The sequence below is a fragment of the Cervus elaphus genome, chromosome 8 (assembly GCF_910594005.1).
Source record: "Cervus elaphus chromosome 8, mCerEla1.1, whole genome shotgun sequence".
In the NCBI taxonomy this organism is placed as follows: Eukaryota; Metazoa; Chordata; class Mammalia; order Artiodactyla; family Cervidae; genus Cervus; species Cervus elaphus.
Window position 1 is genome coordinate 22,483,714 of NC_057822.1, and position 14,812 is coordinate 22,498,525.

The window sequence follows — 14,812 nt, forward strand, 5'->3', positions numbered from 1 at the left end:
GAAAATCTGAGTTCACAAAACAAAAGGAGATTATACACTTCACAATTACATGGATATATGCTTTAATGCGGGGGGCGGGGGGGGGGCGGTTCCTAAATGCTGGCTTTTAGTGTGGTGTTAACGCTGATGTTTTCTCAGGTCCACACTGAAAGAAGAAAAATCAGCTCAATGCATTGTTCTAAAGAACTGTTCTTCATTCACAAACTGACCTTCCTCCATTTCTGTGGTTAAAATACTTTAAAAGAAAGCAAAACAAAATAAAGCTAGTCTATACTTCCGGTTAAGCATTTTCTTTCAATGCTCTTTGTTGTTGCTGTTTTACTGGCTAAGTCACGCTCAGCTCTTTTGTGACACCATGGATTGTAGCCCGCCAGGCTCCTCTGTCCTTGGACTTCCTGGGCAAGAATACTGAAGTGGGTTGCCACTGCTTTCTCTGGGGGATCTTCCCAGGCCAAGGATCAAACTGGCATCTCCTGTGACTCCTGCATTGGCAGGATTCTTGACCACTGAGCCACCTGGGAAGCCCTCTAACGCTCTTACTTGCCAAATAAAGTTGACAACCCTACACTGGTTCTCTAGTGTTTTAAAAAACTACTTCATTGGTTTCTGAAATCCAAGTAAGATTCATTTTGTAAAAGCATACAGCATTCTTAAAAAAAACCTACATATTGAATAAAGGAAGACAGTATAAGCTGGGCCTTAATTACTGAAGACAATAGCAGCCAACAGGTTTTGAGTGACTACTCTGTGTTAAGCACTGCTTTCAGGGTTTTTAAAAAAGTATCTATCATCTAAATTTCAGAGTAGCCCAAGGAAGAAACATTATTTTTATCTCCATTTCACAGATAAGGAACTCTAGACAAACAGCCTAGCTCTTGCCCCCAAAGACACAAACTATATCCAGTAAAAGAGTAGAAGGGCTTTCCAGGTGGTTCAGTGCATAAAGAATCCTCCTGCAATGCAGGAGATGTCGGTTTGATCCCTGGGTCAGGAAGATCCCCTGGAGGAGGGCATGGCAACCTACTCCAGTATTTTCGCCTGGAGAATCCCTTGGACAGAGCGGTCTTCTTACATTACAAAGGAACTGAGCCACTGACACTGCAACCAATACAAAAACATTGGTTGTTAACATCGTCTAATGATTATGGAAATGAAGGTTCAATCAGCATACAGATTATAAACTCCTATCCAAGACTCCTAGTCACTTACATTTAAATCAGAGTCCTTCCCATTGTTAATTTATCAACAAAATTCTTGACCTATTTTTAGCTTCAGTATTTACATAGGTATTGCTTCCAGCAACATCCTTGCTGCTTAGTGAAGTGAAGTCGTTCAGTCCTGCCCGACTCTTTGCGACTCCATGGACAGTAGCCTGCACCAAGCTCCTCCATCCATGGGATTTTCTAGGCAAGAGTACTGGAGTGGGTTGCCATATCCTTGTTTCTTAAGCTCTGTTTTATTAGCAAATACCAGAAAACAGAACAAGAAAATGTTTCAGTGGGGCATTTCAACCGAGTAAGGGGTGAAAGCACAACACTGGTGAATTTAGTTATCAGGATTAAGTTAATTTAGGGAAAATCCAACCTTACAACGAACAAATCAAAAAGGTATATTTCAGTTAATTTATTAAAAAAATAAAATAAAAACCCATCTTCCAAATGCTAAAAAAGAACTAAACTTCAGCTTAAAAAAAGGCATTAAAAATAAAATCTAAAAGTATTAATATTCTATTAATATTCATCCCAACAGGTTCTCACTTAAAATGATATCGCAAACTTTAGTGGGAACTCACATATTCCTCTGCAGTCAGAAATCCAAATATAACAATACAAAGAGGTAAATTAGGATGCAAAATCCATAATACATGAAAAGCAAAACTGATGAATCAAACTAGACTTTTTGAACGCAATGCCAAACTTTTCTTTCCCCAAATTATCAGCAAACTGAAAGACAAAAAATTTTGCTTTCAAAATGTATCATACTCTCTTAATGGAAAAAATGATTTGGCAGGTTAAGGTTAGGTTTCTATTATTCTATTTTCTATTTAACACCATTTACCAAAATATTGCACTGCGTTAAGGGAGTTATTTCAATGGCAACGAAATACAAATTTTAATACTAGTAAGTTCTAGGTCTCTCAGAAAATAGTGAATGAAGAGCTTATGCAGTTTAAGGAAATTTTATGGATTTCCACCCCTCAATCCTGACAGCTGGAGTGTGCACATCCAATCCGAATACCTTGTTAGGCATACAGGACTCTACTTTCTGACACTGCATATATTAATAACTCCTGCACAAACTCTTCTTTTAACTTTCTGGCTTCTGGTCAAGTACCCATCCCTAGTCCACATGCCCTAGAAAAACACACGAACCAGTTTCAGGACGTGGTTATGCACCTAGCACCCTACGCTCCACCCCGATACTACCCTCCTCCCGCTCTAGCCCAGCCCAGCCAGGTCCGCCCAGCCAAGCGGAGCCGAACACTGCCTACTACAGTCCGGCTCCGGCTCTCGGAACTTCCCCCGCCCACTCCGTCCACGTGAACAGGACCCCGCCCCCTCACCCGGCGCTCCACCAATCAGCAGCCCCCTCAACCAGGATCCGGTCTCCAACGCTCCCCTTTCAAAAAGTCAGCTTACTCCTCCAGCCTCAGTCCCGCCCCTTTCCTACCTCTCCGCCCCGCTGGCCCCTCCCACCTCCCCAAATCCCCGTTCCCTTCCTCCTCTCCCGTTGCCCCCTCCTGCTCTCAGGCTTCGCCCCGCCCCACCCGGGAAAGCGCGCTCGCTCTCTTCTCGCGAGATTTGAGCGTCCCCCCTCCTCCAGCCGCGGCCGCCCGCCTCCCCCTCCTGTCCTCCCACCCCCCCCTCCCCCCAATCTCTCCACTCTCAGGCTCTCCTCCCTCCCTCCTCCCCCCTCCACCCTCTGGGCCGGATCTCGTCTCGCTGAGGCGGAGGAGGAGAAGGAGGAGGAGGAGGACGTTCGGCCTGCGCAGTGAGATGTTTGTCCGTCGCCGCCGCCGCCGCCATCGCGGAGGAGCGCGATAAAGGGAGCCGAGCCGGGCGTGAGGGGGACCCCGCGGAGCCGCCGCGCCAGCGCAGTCCCCCAGCCGAGCCCGAGCCGCCGGAGACCGAGCCGCCGCTGTCCCCGCCGCGGCCGCCCAGGGGCCAGCCAGCTCCCCAGCCCAGCCCGGGGCCCGCGTCTCCGCCGCCGACCCCAGCGTCGCCCCTCGCCTGCCCGCCCGCCTTAAATGTGACACCGGCGCCTCGGAGTGCGACCCGAAGCCGCCGCCGGGGAGGGGACGAGCACCATGTCGAATCTGAGCAAAGGCACGGGCAGCCGGAAGGACACCAAGATGCGGATCCGGGCCTTTCCGGTGAGTCTCTTCTCGGCGCCTGGGACCCCGGGTCGGGGGGCCCGGCCGACAGCCGCACGCGAGGCCCGGGCTGAACTCCCCCCCCAACAGGCCGCAGGCCCGGCCTCCCATCCCCCACGCCGCCGGCCGCGGGGCTCGAGCCTTCCCGGCAACCGGGCGGCGCGGGGCCCCGGCGCGGCCGCCCTCCCGGGCCGTTCCCCGCGCCCCCGGCGTCCGAGGCCGGCGCCGCGCCCCCGCCCCGGAGCTGCGCCTCCGGTCGCCCCGCGGGCGTCGGCTGCGGCCGGGGCCCCTCGGCCGGTCCCGGCACCTCGCCGCGCTCCTGGGGTGTAGGCCCAACCCCTAGCACCCCGCTCCTGCTCGGTCCCCGGGACTCCCAGTCCTGCGAGGACGGGGACCGTCTACGTTCTCCCGGTGTGGGGCGTGTGTGTAACTTTTCACGTGAGGTTTCGCAGCAGTTGAAAAAAATCACCATGCCTAAAGGATGGCCTGGCAAAAGATGCCGGGGACGGACCTCTCCCGCTCTTCCCCTCCCCAGGAAGATCTCTGCCGTCCACCTACCCTCGACACGGTGACAGATGTTTCGCGTAATGCTCTGTAGTAATACACTAACAACGCCGGTGTGTTTACAGAATCTTTCATCCGCAACCTTCCAATGCACTTTACAAACTCCCCTGTGCAGGAATGGCCTAGCCACTCAAGGGGAAGTAAGAGAAAACAAATGGGACGATTGGTTCTTCATTTCCTAGCCATGGAAGCCCAAAAGAATAAGTAGTCACCACCGTGAGTTGCTTTACTCTAGGTTTTAGTGACAGCAAAAGTATTTTTGTTTATAAACTTTTTTGGCCTTAAATTAAGTCATACCCCTTTGGTGTTAAGTATTATAGGGTATAACTTTGGATGTCATATCTGAATCAGATAGCCAATGGCAAGCAATTAGAGTGTACTCTTGGGACAGAGAAACTGGACATACTTGCTCATGTCGCTTCTGTAACAGGTAGACGTCAAGGTGGACAAACTAGCAATTGAATAGCAGATTTTAAACCAGGACAACTAGAGAAGAAGCTGTGGTTTCCTGTCTTAGAATCACAAGCACGTTATATTGTGTGGTGGGGGGCGGTGAAGAGAGGGTTTGTATTCACTTCTTAAAGCATGCTTTTTCTAGAGTGTAGTTTGCACTTTAGAGGAAAGGTTAATATAATTGTCCTAGTTGAGTAAGAAACCGACCTAGAGAACTTGAGGACCTCCCTGAATTCTAAAAATTTAGAAGGAAAAAATACACCTGGTGCAGAATTCCCAGATGGTAATAAGAAAAATGTTAATGCCTATGTGAAGACTCTTAAGACTTTATGTAAATAAAGGTAGGATATAATCAGGAGAATTAGATGTTTTAATGCACATTAAAGGGATTTTGAATATCTGAAGTTTTTTCCCTAGGTAATCGTGAGAAAGTACAAAGAAAGTAACAAATGTTGACAGAAGAGCTCTAATGAAGCTCACTTGCACGTTTTCCTGTATGATAAACAATGAACTGGGTTTATGAATTTGCGAGTAGTGATAGTTTTCCTATTGAATCAATTCCTACTAAATGAGCAGAATCTAGAATTATTCAGAATTTCAAATAGTTTTATACATTTTAAAGAAAAGTTTGATGTTTTTGAAGTCTGTCTTCTAACACAGATTACTGTTAAAAAGTGGAATAGCTCACATTTGACGTCAACTCACTGTTGTGGATATTCTGATTAATCAGCTCTACCTTTATCTATGTGTAATCAACTCTTTGATCTCTTGTTTTGCCTGTCCCTACCTGTTCTTCCACTCCTTCATTCATTTAGGAAATACTGAGGACTGTGTGCCAGGTACTGTTCTGGGGTCTTGGGATGTATCAGTATAGCCTCAGAGACTAATATCCCTCCTTTCTGAATCTTGTATTGTTGGGAAGAAGCTGTGGGAGAGAATTTTGTTCTTCTTTTAGCTAAAGAGTATCAGAGTATGTGACAGGTTACCACACAGCACTGAAACTGACTTTTTTTTCAGGAGCATTATGGTCATGAGCTAATTTAGGCCTTTTCTTATCTGTAACTTGTTGCCCTCTTAAGTTTCTCTAAAATCCTTAAATGAAGTTTGCAAGTAGCTAGTGTTTGATATTCAGTACTTAGTATCTGCTAATTTTTAAAAGTGTCTAAGAGTTTTAAATTTTCTCATGGGTATTAACATCACTCGTAAGTAGTTCCTACTGAAAAGAACCATTGCATTTTTTAATATATAAATTTAAAAACCATAGTTCTTTGAACTTTAATTAAGGATGGCTACATAAAACATCAGTGGTGTGATATTTCACTGATTTATTTGGTAAATAAACACTTACAGAATTTCAGAATTTTTTTTTCCTTCCAGGTTAGCAGTCATTTACATAACTGTAGTCTGCATGGATTGCAAGTCAGAAGTAATAAATGCATCTTATTCCATAAAGAAAATATTTTTTGTGTATTCATGTGTGCACACTTAAATTACTGTATTTTACCATTTGAGATAAACAACTACTCTAAGGGAAATTGTAGTGTAAGCAGAGGCCTCAAATACTCCTTTCAGAGTGTGTTTTATAAAACTGATGTGTGAAAAAGTATAAAAATATGTTTGAAGATTGTTTTGTTATCTTTACAAAATAGTGATGGTACAGGATATTTTGTAAATGTGTAAACCTGCAACAGCTGCAGTCTCATCAGTAAAATCAGGTTCTGAGAAGTTGGTTCTTTTTAAGATGGAAAACAATGAAGGACTTTCTGTATGTAACAGATTGACGATGGAGGAAATATTTTATTCCAGTTTGTAAACTTTGCTGCAGTGGACAAAATACATAGTATCTCATATCTTTTGGGGGTTTTTGGTACCCAAAGTGACAGCAAGGGACACAAAACTTTTTAAAGAAAGGAAGCTGTAGTTGTGAAACTCCTGGAAACTGTGGCTTTGGACCAAAGAACGCTGACCCAAGAAGTTCTGCCCTTTTTTCCTTGCTGTTGCCATGTGTCTCACTCCTGCACTTTCGTTTCACTCTATAGGATTAGTTGCTGTCAGGTGAACTTTTTGTTCTTATCTTTGTAATAGTCATTCCTCAATGTCTGTACTGTAGTTGGGTAGTTTGTCCACATGGGCTTGAAAAGCTTGGTTGTATTGGAGGGGATGTGGTTGAATGGGAATACTGGTCTCTCCTCTGATTTGCCTTTTTTGACTTAGACCTCAAGAGTTTAGGAGACAAGTGGTGAAAGTGATTGTCATTAGAATGTGATCTGAAAATGGTTTCACTTATTGGTTTATAGAAGCATCCTCAGTCATGATAAGGAATCTGGCTGTGATGTGCATGCAATAATTCTAGATGAGCACCACCTGTGTGGTATGGACAATTAATGGTAGAGAAGTTATTGTTAGATGGAACCCACAGAATGACTGATACTCATTTGTCATGTTCTTAAATACTTAAGAGCACAAGAATTTAAGGACAAGAGGGAAAGTTAATGTTTTTGTTTCTCCTAGCTGTAGTGATATTTGTTAGATTTAAGGGAACACCTTTGATGTTCAAAATAGGTTTCTCTTAGAGTAAGTAGCTGTTGCCTAAACTACCTGGACTGTACATACAGAAAGATTGAATGAGTTGTGCAAATCACACAGGGTGCGGAATTAACCTTTTAAGTTTGGTTTGTTTTTTATTCTTTAATATTTTCTTATAGGAATGTTATGGAGATACAGCATTCATTAAAGTATTGCTTTCACTTAGACTGTTTTTTTTTTCTATTTAATAGTTTCAGGCAGCTAAAACAGCTGGTTTTAGCTAGCTGTGTTATAGTTAGTACCTCACAGGCTTTAGAAGCTTAAAAATAAAAAGATACAGTAGTTATAAAGTGTCTATTTTGTATTGTCTTAGCAGTTCTGAGGAGCCAAGAAAATTATTACTACCAAATTATTAGTGCTCAAGTTATCGAATTTGAAACAGTTTTAATAGTATAATGTGAGAATTTAACTTGTTAAATAATACAGTAGTCACACAGTAAGTTCATTGAAACAAAATAGAGAAAGTTTCATTCATTAAATGTAGCTAGGTAATAATAGTGTTTTCTCTATTGCAGCAAGATTATATAATTAAGGCTAGAGAAAATAGTGTATCTTCCCTTTTGTGTTATAAATTGGGAGACCTCAGAGATATTTTTTGCTGTTATTTGAAAAAAATTATCTGTTAATCTTAACAGGAAAAAAAATTTTGCTGTTAATCTTGGTGTTAGTTTTGCTAGATTTTTATAAAAGTTATTGGACAATTTGTAGCTTTAAATAACGGAACTTTGATAATAGTTCTTGTTTATCATTATAAAGTCAACAAAAAAGGTGCTATTAGTAAGAAATCACTGAGCTAAAACATGAATTACAGTTAGTCTATAAGTATATTGTGAAAATTATTCAGTTGTAGTCTAGCAAAGCTATGAATTCATTTTAGTAGTTTTTGTAGTTATAAAAGTGATGCATATTCATGATAGAAAACTTAATAAGTATCTGAACATCTAAGTAAGGTAATAAATAATCACCTGTAACCCTGCCACTTGGAAGTAAGCCGTATTAACATTTTGATGTGTTTCCTTGTGATCTTACATATATGTGTAAGCACACAGTAAGATTGAGGTACCATCTTTTTATATACTGCCTTTTAAAAAATACAGTATCTTACTGTGCATTTATTTCCATGTTAAATATATAAAAAACATGATTTTGAATCACTACCTACTACTCTGCAGTACTCTGACTTATCCATTTCCTTGCTGACGGGTTTGACTGACTCCAGTGAATACATGCTTTCTGTATGACAAAGAATGCACTTGTGATTATTTAGGAGCTTCCCTGGTGGCTCAGACAGGAAAGAATCTGCCTGCAATGCAGGAGACCTGGGTTGAATCCCTGGATAGGGAAGATCCCTGGAGAAGGGAATGGCTTTCTACTCCAGTATTCCTAGCCTGGAGAATTCCATGCACAAAGGAGCCTGACAGGTTATACAGTCCATGGGGTTGCAAAGAGTTGGACCTGACTGAGGGACTAAACAGTTTCACTTTTTCACTTATATGATTATGAAATTACTGGACTCAACATAACTGATACGTTGACCAACCACATTGACCTCCAGAAAGGTAGGAATAATAATAGTTCCACTTGCTGAATGCTTATAATGTGCCACACGCTGCTCTCTGTGCTTTGCATGTGTAAACTAATTTAATTTGCATAACTCTATAGGATTCTGTTATCATCTTTTTTACAAAAGAGGTCTTGAGACATTAAGTAATTTGCTTAAGGTCACTTTGCTTGGAAGTAGCAGAACCTAAGGTTCTTTTTAACCTAGGCAGTCTGGCTCTAAACTGAATGCTTTAGGAATTAATTACATCTCTCAAGGTTGTATCAGTTTAACTTCTACTGTATCACAGTGTCTTAGATAAGATATCTTTAATTTCATAGGTGAAAAAATAGTACTTGAATGTTTTAATTTGTATTTCTCTGCCTACTTATAAGAGTAAAACTATGGATAGTCTGTAGGGAATTTTCATTTAGTTTTACATTAGAGTATTCAGCATAGGTTTTAGAAACCTGACTAAAAAGTGAAGAGACTAGAGAGCATAATAGTTAAGAGTGTGGGCTCATACACTATCAGAGTTTGAATGTCAGCTCTACCTCTCTCTAGTTATCTTTAACAAGTTACTTCACCACTTCTAACCTCAGTTTTCTCCTCTGTAAAATGAGATTGTAGGACCTGTCTTACATTAGAACAGGACCTAACACATAGTGAACAATTGTACCAATATTTAGTCATGATTCTGCCACAGTTTTGGAGAAGGGAATGGCACCCCACTTCGGTATTCTTGCCTGGAAAATTCCTTCAAAATTCCACAGAGAAGCCTGGTGGGCCTACAGTCCATGGGATCGCCAGGGTTGGACACAACTAAGTGAGCATACATGCCACAATTTGTATGTTAAATTTGAAGGTTATTTTTGCAAGTAATTTTATTTACTATACAGTTATTTTTTAAGAAGCTTACAGATTCAATTTGTGGACCACATTAAGAAATCAGTCTCAAAGTATATGGGTTTGTTACTGCTGGGGTGTTTCAAAAGAATGCCACTGGCTCTTGTGGGGTGGGGGTAGATTCAAAAGAGAAAATAGAACAGTGATAGTTACTTAGTCATTGGAGTAAGTGTATAACCTTTCTTGGATAATTTTATTGAAGGAGTAAATACTCGCTTGGTGTGTACATTCTAATATGTACATTAAAGTAAGTGTTAGTCGCTCAGTCTTGTCTCAACTCTTTGCGACCCCTTTGACTGTAGCCCGCCAGGCTCCTCTGTCCGTGGGATTCTCCAGGCAAGCGGGCTGCCATTTTCTACTCCAGATATGTACATTAAGTGTTTATCTAAAACTACATTTTGTTTTTATTTCCTTCCTTCCTTTTCTTCCACCCTCTTTTTTTTGTTTTGTTTCATGAACTAGGTTGTGGTCCCTGCCTGAAGTTTATACCAGGTCGCCTTTTCAATCCTGAAGTATTAGACACAGTGTGGATGATTAGTGAATGATTGATTCAATGAGAAACTAGTCCTTGAAGCCAAACCACAGTAATCGATGACTTAGCTAAGTCGATTCTGGGAGTATTCCAAAATATTTGAACTCTTTCAGCTGTAAGTGAAGCCTTAATTTGTAAGTCATTAATGATCATGTGCCACTTTTCCTTAAAGGTTAGTTAGCCTAGTCTCCTAAAAACAATGACTTGAAAGTAAAGATGTAGGTGTGTATTGGCAGTTACTTTGGATTGCGTGTCAGAGGACTTACTTGCTAGCCTAGTCTTTTCTGTTTACTAGCTTTCTCTACATTTTACTCCCTCCACCGTGACGCCTTCCTCCCAGCCAGTTAACCGTACCTGGCAAGGCCCTTCTTTCACGGCAGATTGACTACCATCTGTCATCTCTACCCGTTCTGGGAATTTGTCGCCCTCTTTTCATCTGAAATTTACCTTTGACCTGAGGATACAGGCTTATCTTCTTGAATTGAGGTGTCCTATTCCCTTGTAGCTCAGTTGGGAAAGAATCTGCCTGCAATGCAGGAGACCCAGGTTCGATTTCTGAGTTGGGAAGATCCCATGGAGAAAGAAATGGCAAGTCACTCAGTATTCTTGCCTGGAAAACCTCATGGACAGAGGAACCTGGCAGTCCATGGGGCCACAAGAGTCGGACACAACTTAGCGACTAAACCACCACCATTTCCTTATGGTCCATGAGTCTTTGGGCCCAGATGCTAATGATTGCTGCATCTATCACTCTTGTGGCTTGGGCCCTTCTGTACTGTTCTTTGAGTGATTCCTTTGACTGTCTCCTAACTTCTTACACATGCTTCCTCAGTCATTGAAGACTTGTATGCATTCTTCACAGATATTCTCTCTAGTTTAAATTGTAACTTTATCCAGTGCGTGTGGGCAGACATTCATTTATTCACTTTAATGTATGTTTATTATGTGTTCCTACTGGCACTAAATAGTAATGATGGGACAGATCTGGCCTCTTCTCTATTACTGTGGTCTTCACTCTGTCTTGAAACTTGTTATCCAGCTACTTTAGAAATCTTAAAACTTCATACCACATTCTGTCCTAGTTCCTTCATTTATTAGATGTAGGACTTAAGCAAACCACTTAACCTCTGCCTGTTTCCTCTTTTGTAAAAGAGAAGAAAACAATAGTACCTACCTCATAAGGTGGTTGTAAGGATAGAGTCAATACATATAAAGTTCTTACAAGTGGCACATAATAAACACTATAAATAAGTGCAACCTGTTATTATTGAATTATTCTATCCTATGTGTTGCTTGCTTTCTTCTCACATTAAATGTGCTCTGGGATCTTAAGAAGACTCTCTTCATTCTCCCAGGCTCTGGGGCCTGATACCAGTTGCCACTTCTTTCCTGCTGTTTCCCAGGGCAAGGCCAGAAATATCAGCAAAAAGCGTCTTGAACCATTCCATTCATCTGTCTTCATTGCTCATATTTTTTAAGACTATTGGGCACTCCTGGAGAAAATTCCAAGATTGTGGTTTCTAACCTTGCTGGACTTTCAGCGCCTCTGGGCAATTTTTTGTGTCCCTGTAAGCTCCGGCTCACTTTTTCCTGCTTGAACTATTTCAGTCATTGTCCTCAAGCTCTTTATTGAGAATTCTCTTATCTCTCTTCTACAGGAAACTTAACTACCAGCGTTATCTTGTGTAAGTACCTTTAGCTTTGATCTCTTTCAGTTTCATTCATTAACCTGTATCTTTACTTATTCTCAACTCCTTCCCTTGGGTCTCAGAAGTAAGATGTTCCTTTTTCTGTCTTCTCTACCATGGTAACTACCATTCCATCTCCTTTCATAGCCCCATCTTCATAGAATAGTCAGTATCTCCTTTATTAGAATATGATTTTCTTTAGAGAAGGCAGCAGATCTCTTTGTATTGATCTTTGTCACTGCTTTACAGTAGCATCCAGCAATGTTGAGTGAATGAGCTGACAGACTCTTTATAGTTTGTTTTCTCATCTTTTAGATGGGCACTATAGCAATCTTTCTCACAGATTAACTGTGAGGAGTAAAAGAAATAATACTAGGAAGTGCTTGCTAATAAACAGTAACATCACTGAGACTGCTAAAATCATTTTCTAATCATAAAGTTAGTATTTTCAAGCATAAAAGTAGTGTGTTCATGTAGAACAGGTATTGTCAAACTCTTATAGGGTCTCTGTGCTTAGTTGCTCAGTCATGTCCAACTCTTTGTGACCCCATGGACAGTAGCCCGCCAGGCTCCTCTGTCCATGGGGATTCTCCAGGCAAGAAGACTGGAGTGGATTGCCATTCCCTTCTCCAGGGGATCTTCCCAGCCGAGGGATCAAACGCAGGTCTCGTGCATTGCAGGCTGAGTCTTTACCATCCGAGCCACCTGGGAAGCCTAAGAGGGGTGGAGTAGGTATCTTCAAAGATCTCCTTCTCTAGCCATTTAGAGCCATTTTTGTATTGTTCTTTGTATAGAAGATTTCATTTTAAAAAGTTCTGTTGCTTTAAAATCAGTGAGCAATCCAGCATTTTTAAAGTTCAGAGTCCTACTTTCCCAAGTTGATGCCATTAATGAGAAATTGAGAACAGATTCTGAAGTTGCTTTAACCACTAATCCAGAGCCTTTTGCTACAAGAAAACATTCCTTCTTTCTGTTTTTAAATTTGAAAATATAATTAAAATTTCTTAATTTGACTTCCATTTATTTAAGTGAACTTTGGGTAGGGTATGGACCTGAGTTTGCTCTTTAGATGAGAAAGGTTATGGCTAAGCAAATAAAGACTTCAAAGAGATATCTTTTACCTAGTTTAAGAAAATACAAGATTCCTTCGAGATGCTTTTCTGTAAAAGCAAGCCATCATTTCTAAGAGGAATGCTTTAACATACTGATTGCAAGTCATTCTTATCTAAAGCAGCTCTTAGCTGAGCAATACTTAGCCTCTTCTCTTCTCCCCATCCTCTTGAAAGTAATAATGAAAAACTCTTCCGTCTTTCCTTTTCAACTTAATAGTATGAGAAGTTGATTTATAAGATTAATAACTGCATCATGTTGAATGTCTACTTTGTGCTAGGCTCTGATTTAGGTTCTTTGAACTATAATTATCTCAAATTTTCACAACAGTCTTTAGATGTTACTTCTGAAGGACTGATGTTGAAGCTGAAACTCTAGTACTTTGGCCACCTGATGCGAAGAGCTGACTCATTTGAAAAGACCCTGATACTGGGAAAGATTGAGGGCAGGAGGAGGAGGGGACGACAGAGGATGAGATGGTTGGATGGCATCACCAACTCAATGGATGTGAGTTTGGGTGAACTCCAGGAGTTGGTGATGGACAGGGAGGCCTGATGTGCTATGGTCCATGGGGTCGCAAAGAGTCGGACATGACTGAACAACTGAACTGAACTGTTTTAAATCTGTCCTGTGGCTCAGAGTGAAGTGAAAGTCGCTCAGTTGTGTCCGACTCTCTGCGACCCCATGGACTTCTCTGGACCCACCAGGCTTCTCTGTCCATGGGATTCTTCAGGCAAGAATACTGGACTGGGTTGCCATTTCTAGTAAAGTAATTTGTATTACATATACACGGAAGGGCAGAGCTGGGATTCAGATCCCAGGTGTATCTGACTCAGAAATTAATGTTCTTTCCATTACATCACACTGCCTTAATTATATTCAGTCAAAAACTTGCTTGATTCTGAAGAAGGAAATGGCAGCCCACTCCAGTATGCTTGCCTGGTAAATCCCATGGACAGAGGAACCTGGCGGGCTACATACAGTCCATGGGGTCGCATGGAGTCAGAACACAACTTAGCGACTAAACTGCCTTGCAGTATATAATAAAAGTACTGGTTTAAAAAAAAGAATTTACTAGTTTCTGAAATATTTACTTTCCTAATAGGAATATATTGGGAAGTTAATTCTAAGCTTGCCATTTAAATGATTACCCAGGGGTGGATCCAGGGCCCCTGAAGCTTATACACTTCAGTGCTGTCTTTATAAAAAGAACTTAAAATTAGTTTCCAAGTCTTGGAAGGAGCTTTTGCAAGTTTAAACCTCACTAGATTCAAAGTGTGTGTACCTCTCGCATGCAAGTTATAAGAACTTGAACTCAATGGAATCCTATGTTGTTCAGTAAAATTTGACTATATATATTGCTTAAGGGGGTCCTAGTGCGTGTTGACTTTAATAAAGCAGTCAAAATCATAGCCTATAAGAAAGATCCATTAGTTGATGTATTTCTAAGTTAACACTTTGATTTTTAAGTTAAAGATTCATAGTACACATTTTTAAACTTTTTTCAGTTATTAGAAATTTATCTTGTTAAACATTTTAAAAAGTGATTCCTTGAAGTTAGTGTGTTTAAATACTTTTATATATCATTTTTTGTGTCTCAGAATATACTAAGAAGTAGTAGGTTAAACAGTGTATGAATTTTGGAGTACAAGGATCAGATACTTTAAAATAGTTTGCTTTTCTTCGTGGTATATGCAAATGAGATATGAAAGAAGTGTATTATTTTGATGAGCGTTGTTCAGTCACTAAGTCATGTCCAGCTCTTTGTAGAGGACATGGCTTCCCTGTCCTTCAATATTTCTCAGAGTTTGCTCAGACTCATATCCATTGTGTGGGTGATGCCATCCAACCATCTCATCCTTTGTTGCCTCTTCTTCTTCCCTCGGTCTTTTCCAGAATCAAGGTCTTTTCCAATGAGTTGCCTCTTCGCATCCAGTGGCCAAAGTATTGGAGCTTCAGCCTCAGTCCTTCCAATGACTATTCAGGACTGATTTCCTTTAGGATTGACAGTTTCAGGAGACTCTCAAGAGTTGTCTTCAGCACCACCATTTGAAAACATC

The 14,812-nt window shown here is 41.2% G+C and overlaps 1 protein-coding gene across 1 annotated transcript in view; it reads left to right on the plus strand.

Moving 5' to 3' along the window:
- The first annotated feature begins 2,894 nt into the window (after positions 1–2,894).
- The window catches only part of CUL3 (cullin 3), a 97,215-nt gene continuing 85,297 nt past the window's right edge, over positions 2,895–14,812 (plus strand). Inside the window, exon 1 of the mRNA XM_043909865.1 lies at positions 2,895–3,373. Coding sequence (XP_043765800.1) covers positions 3,308–3,373 — 66 coding nt within the window. The 5' untranslated portion in view covers positions 2,895–3,307. The remainder of the gene's footprint in view (positions 3,374–14,812) is intronic.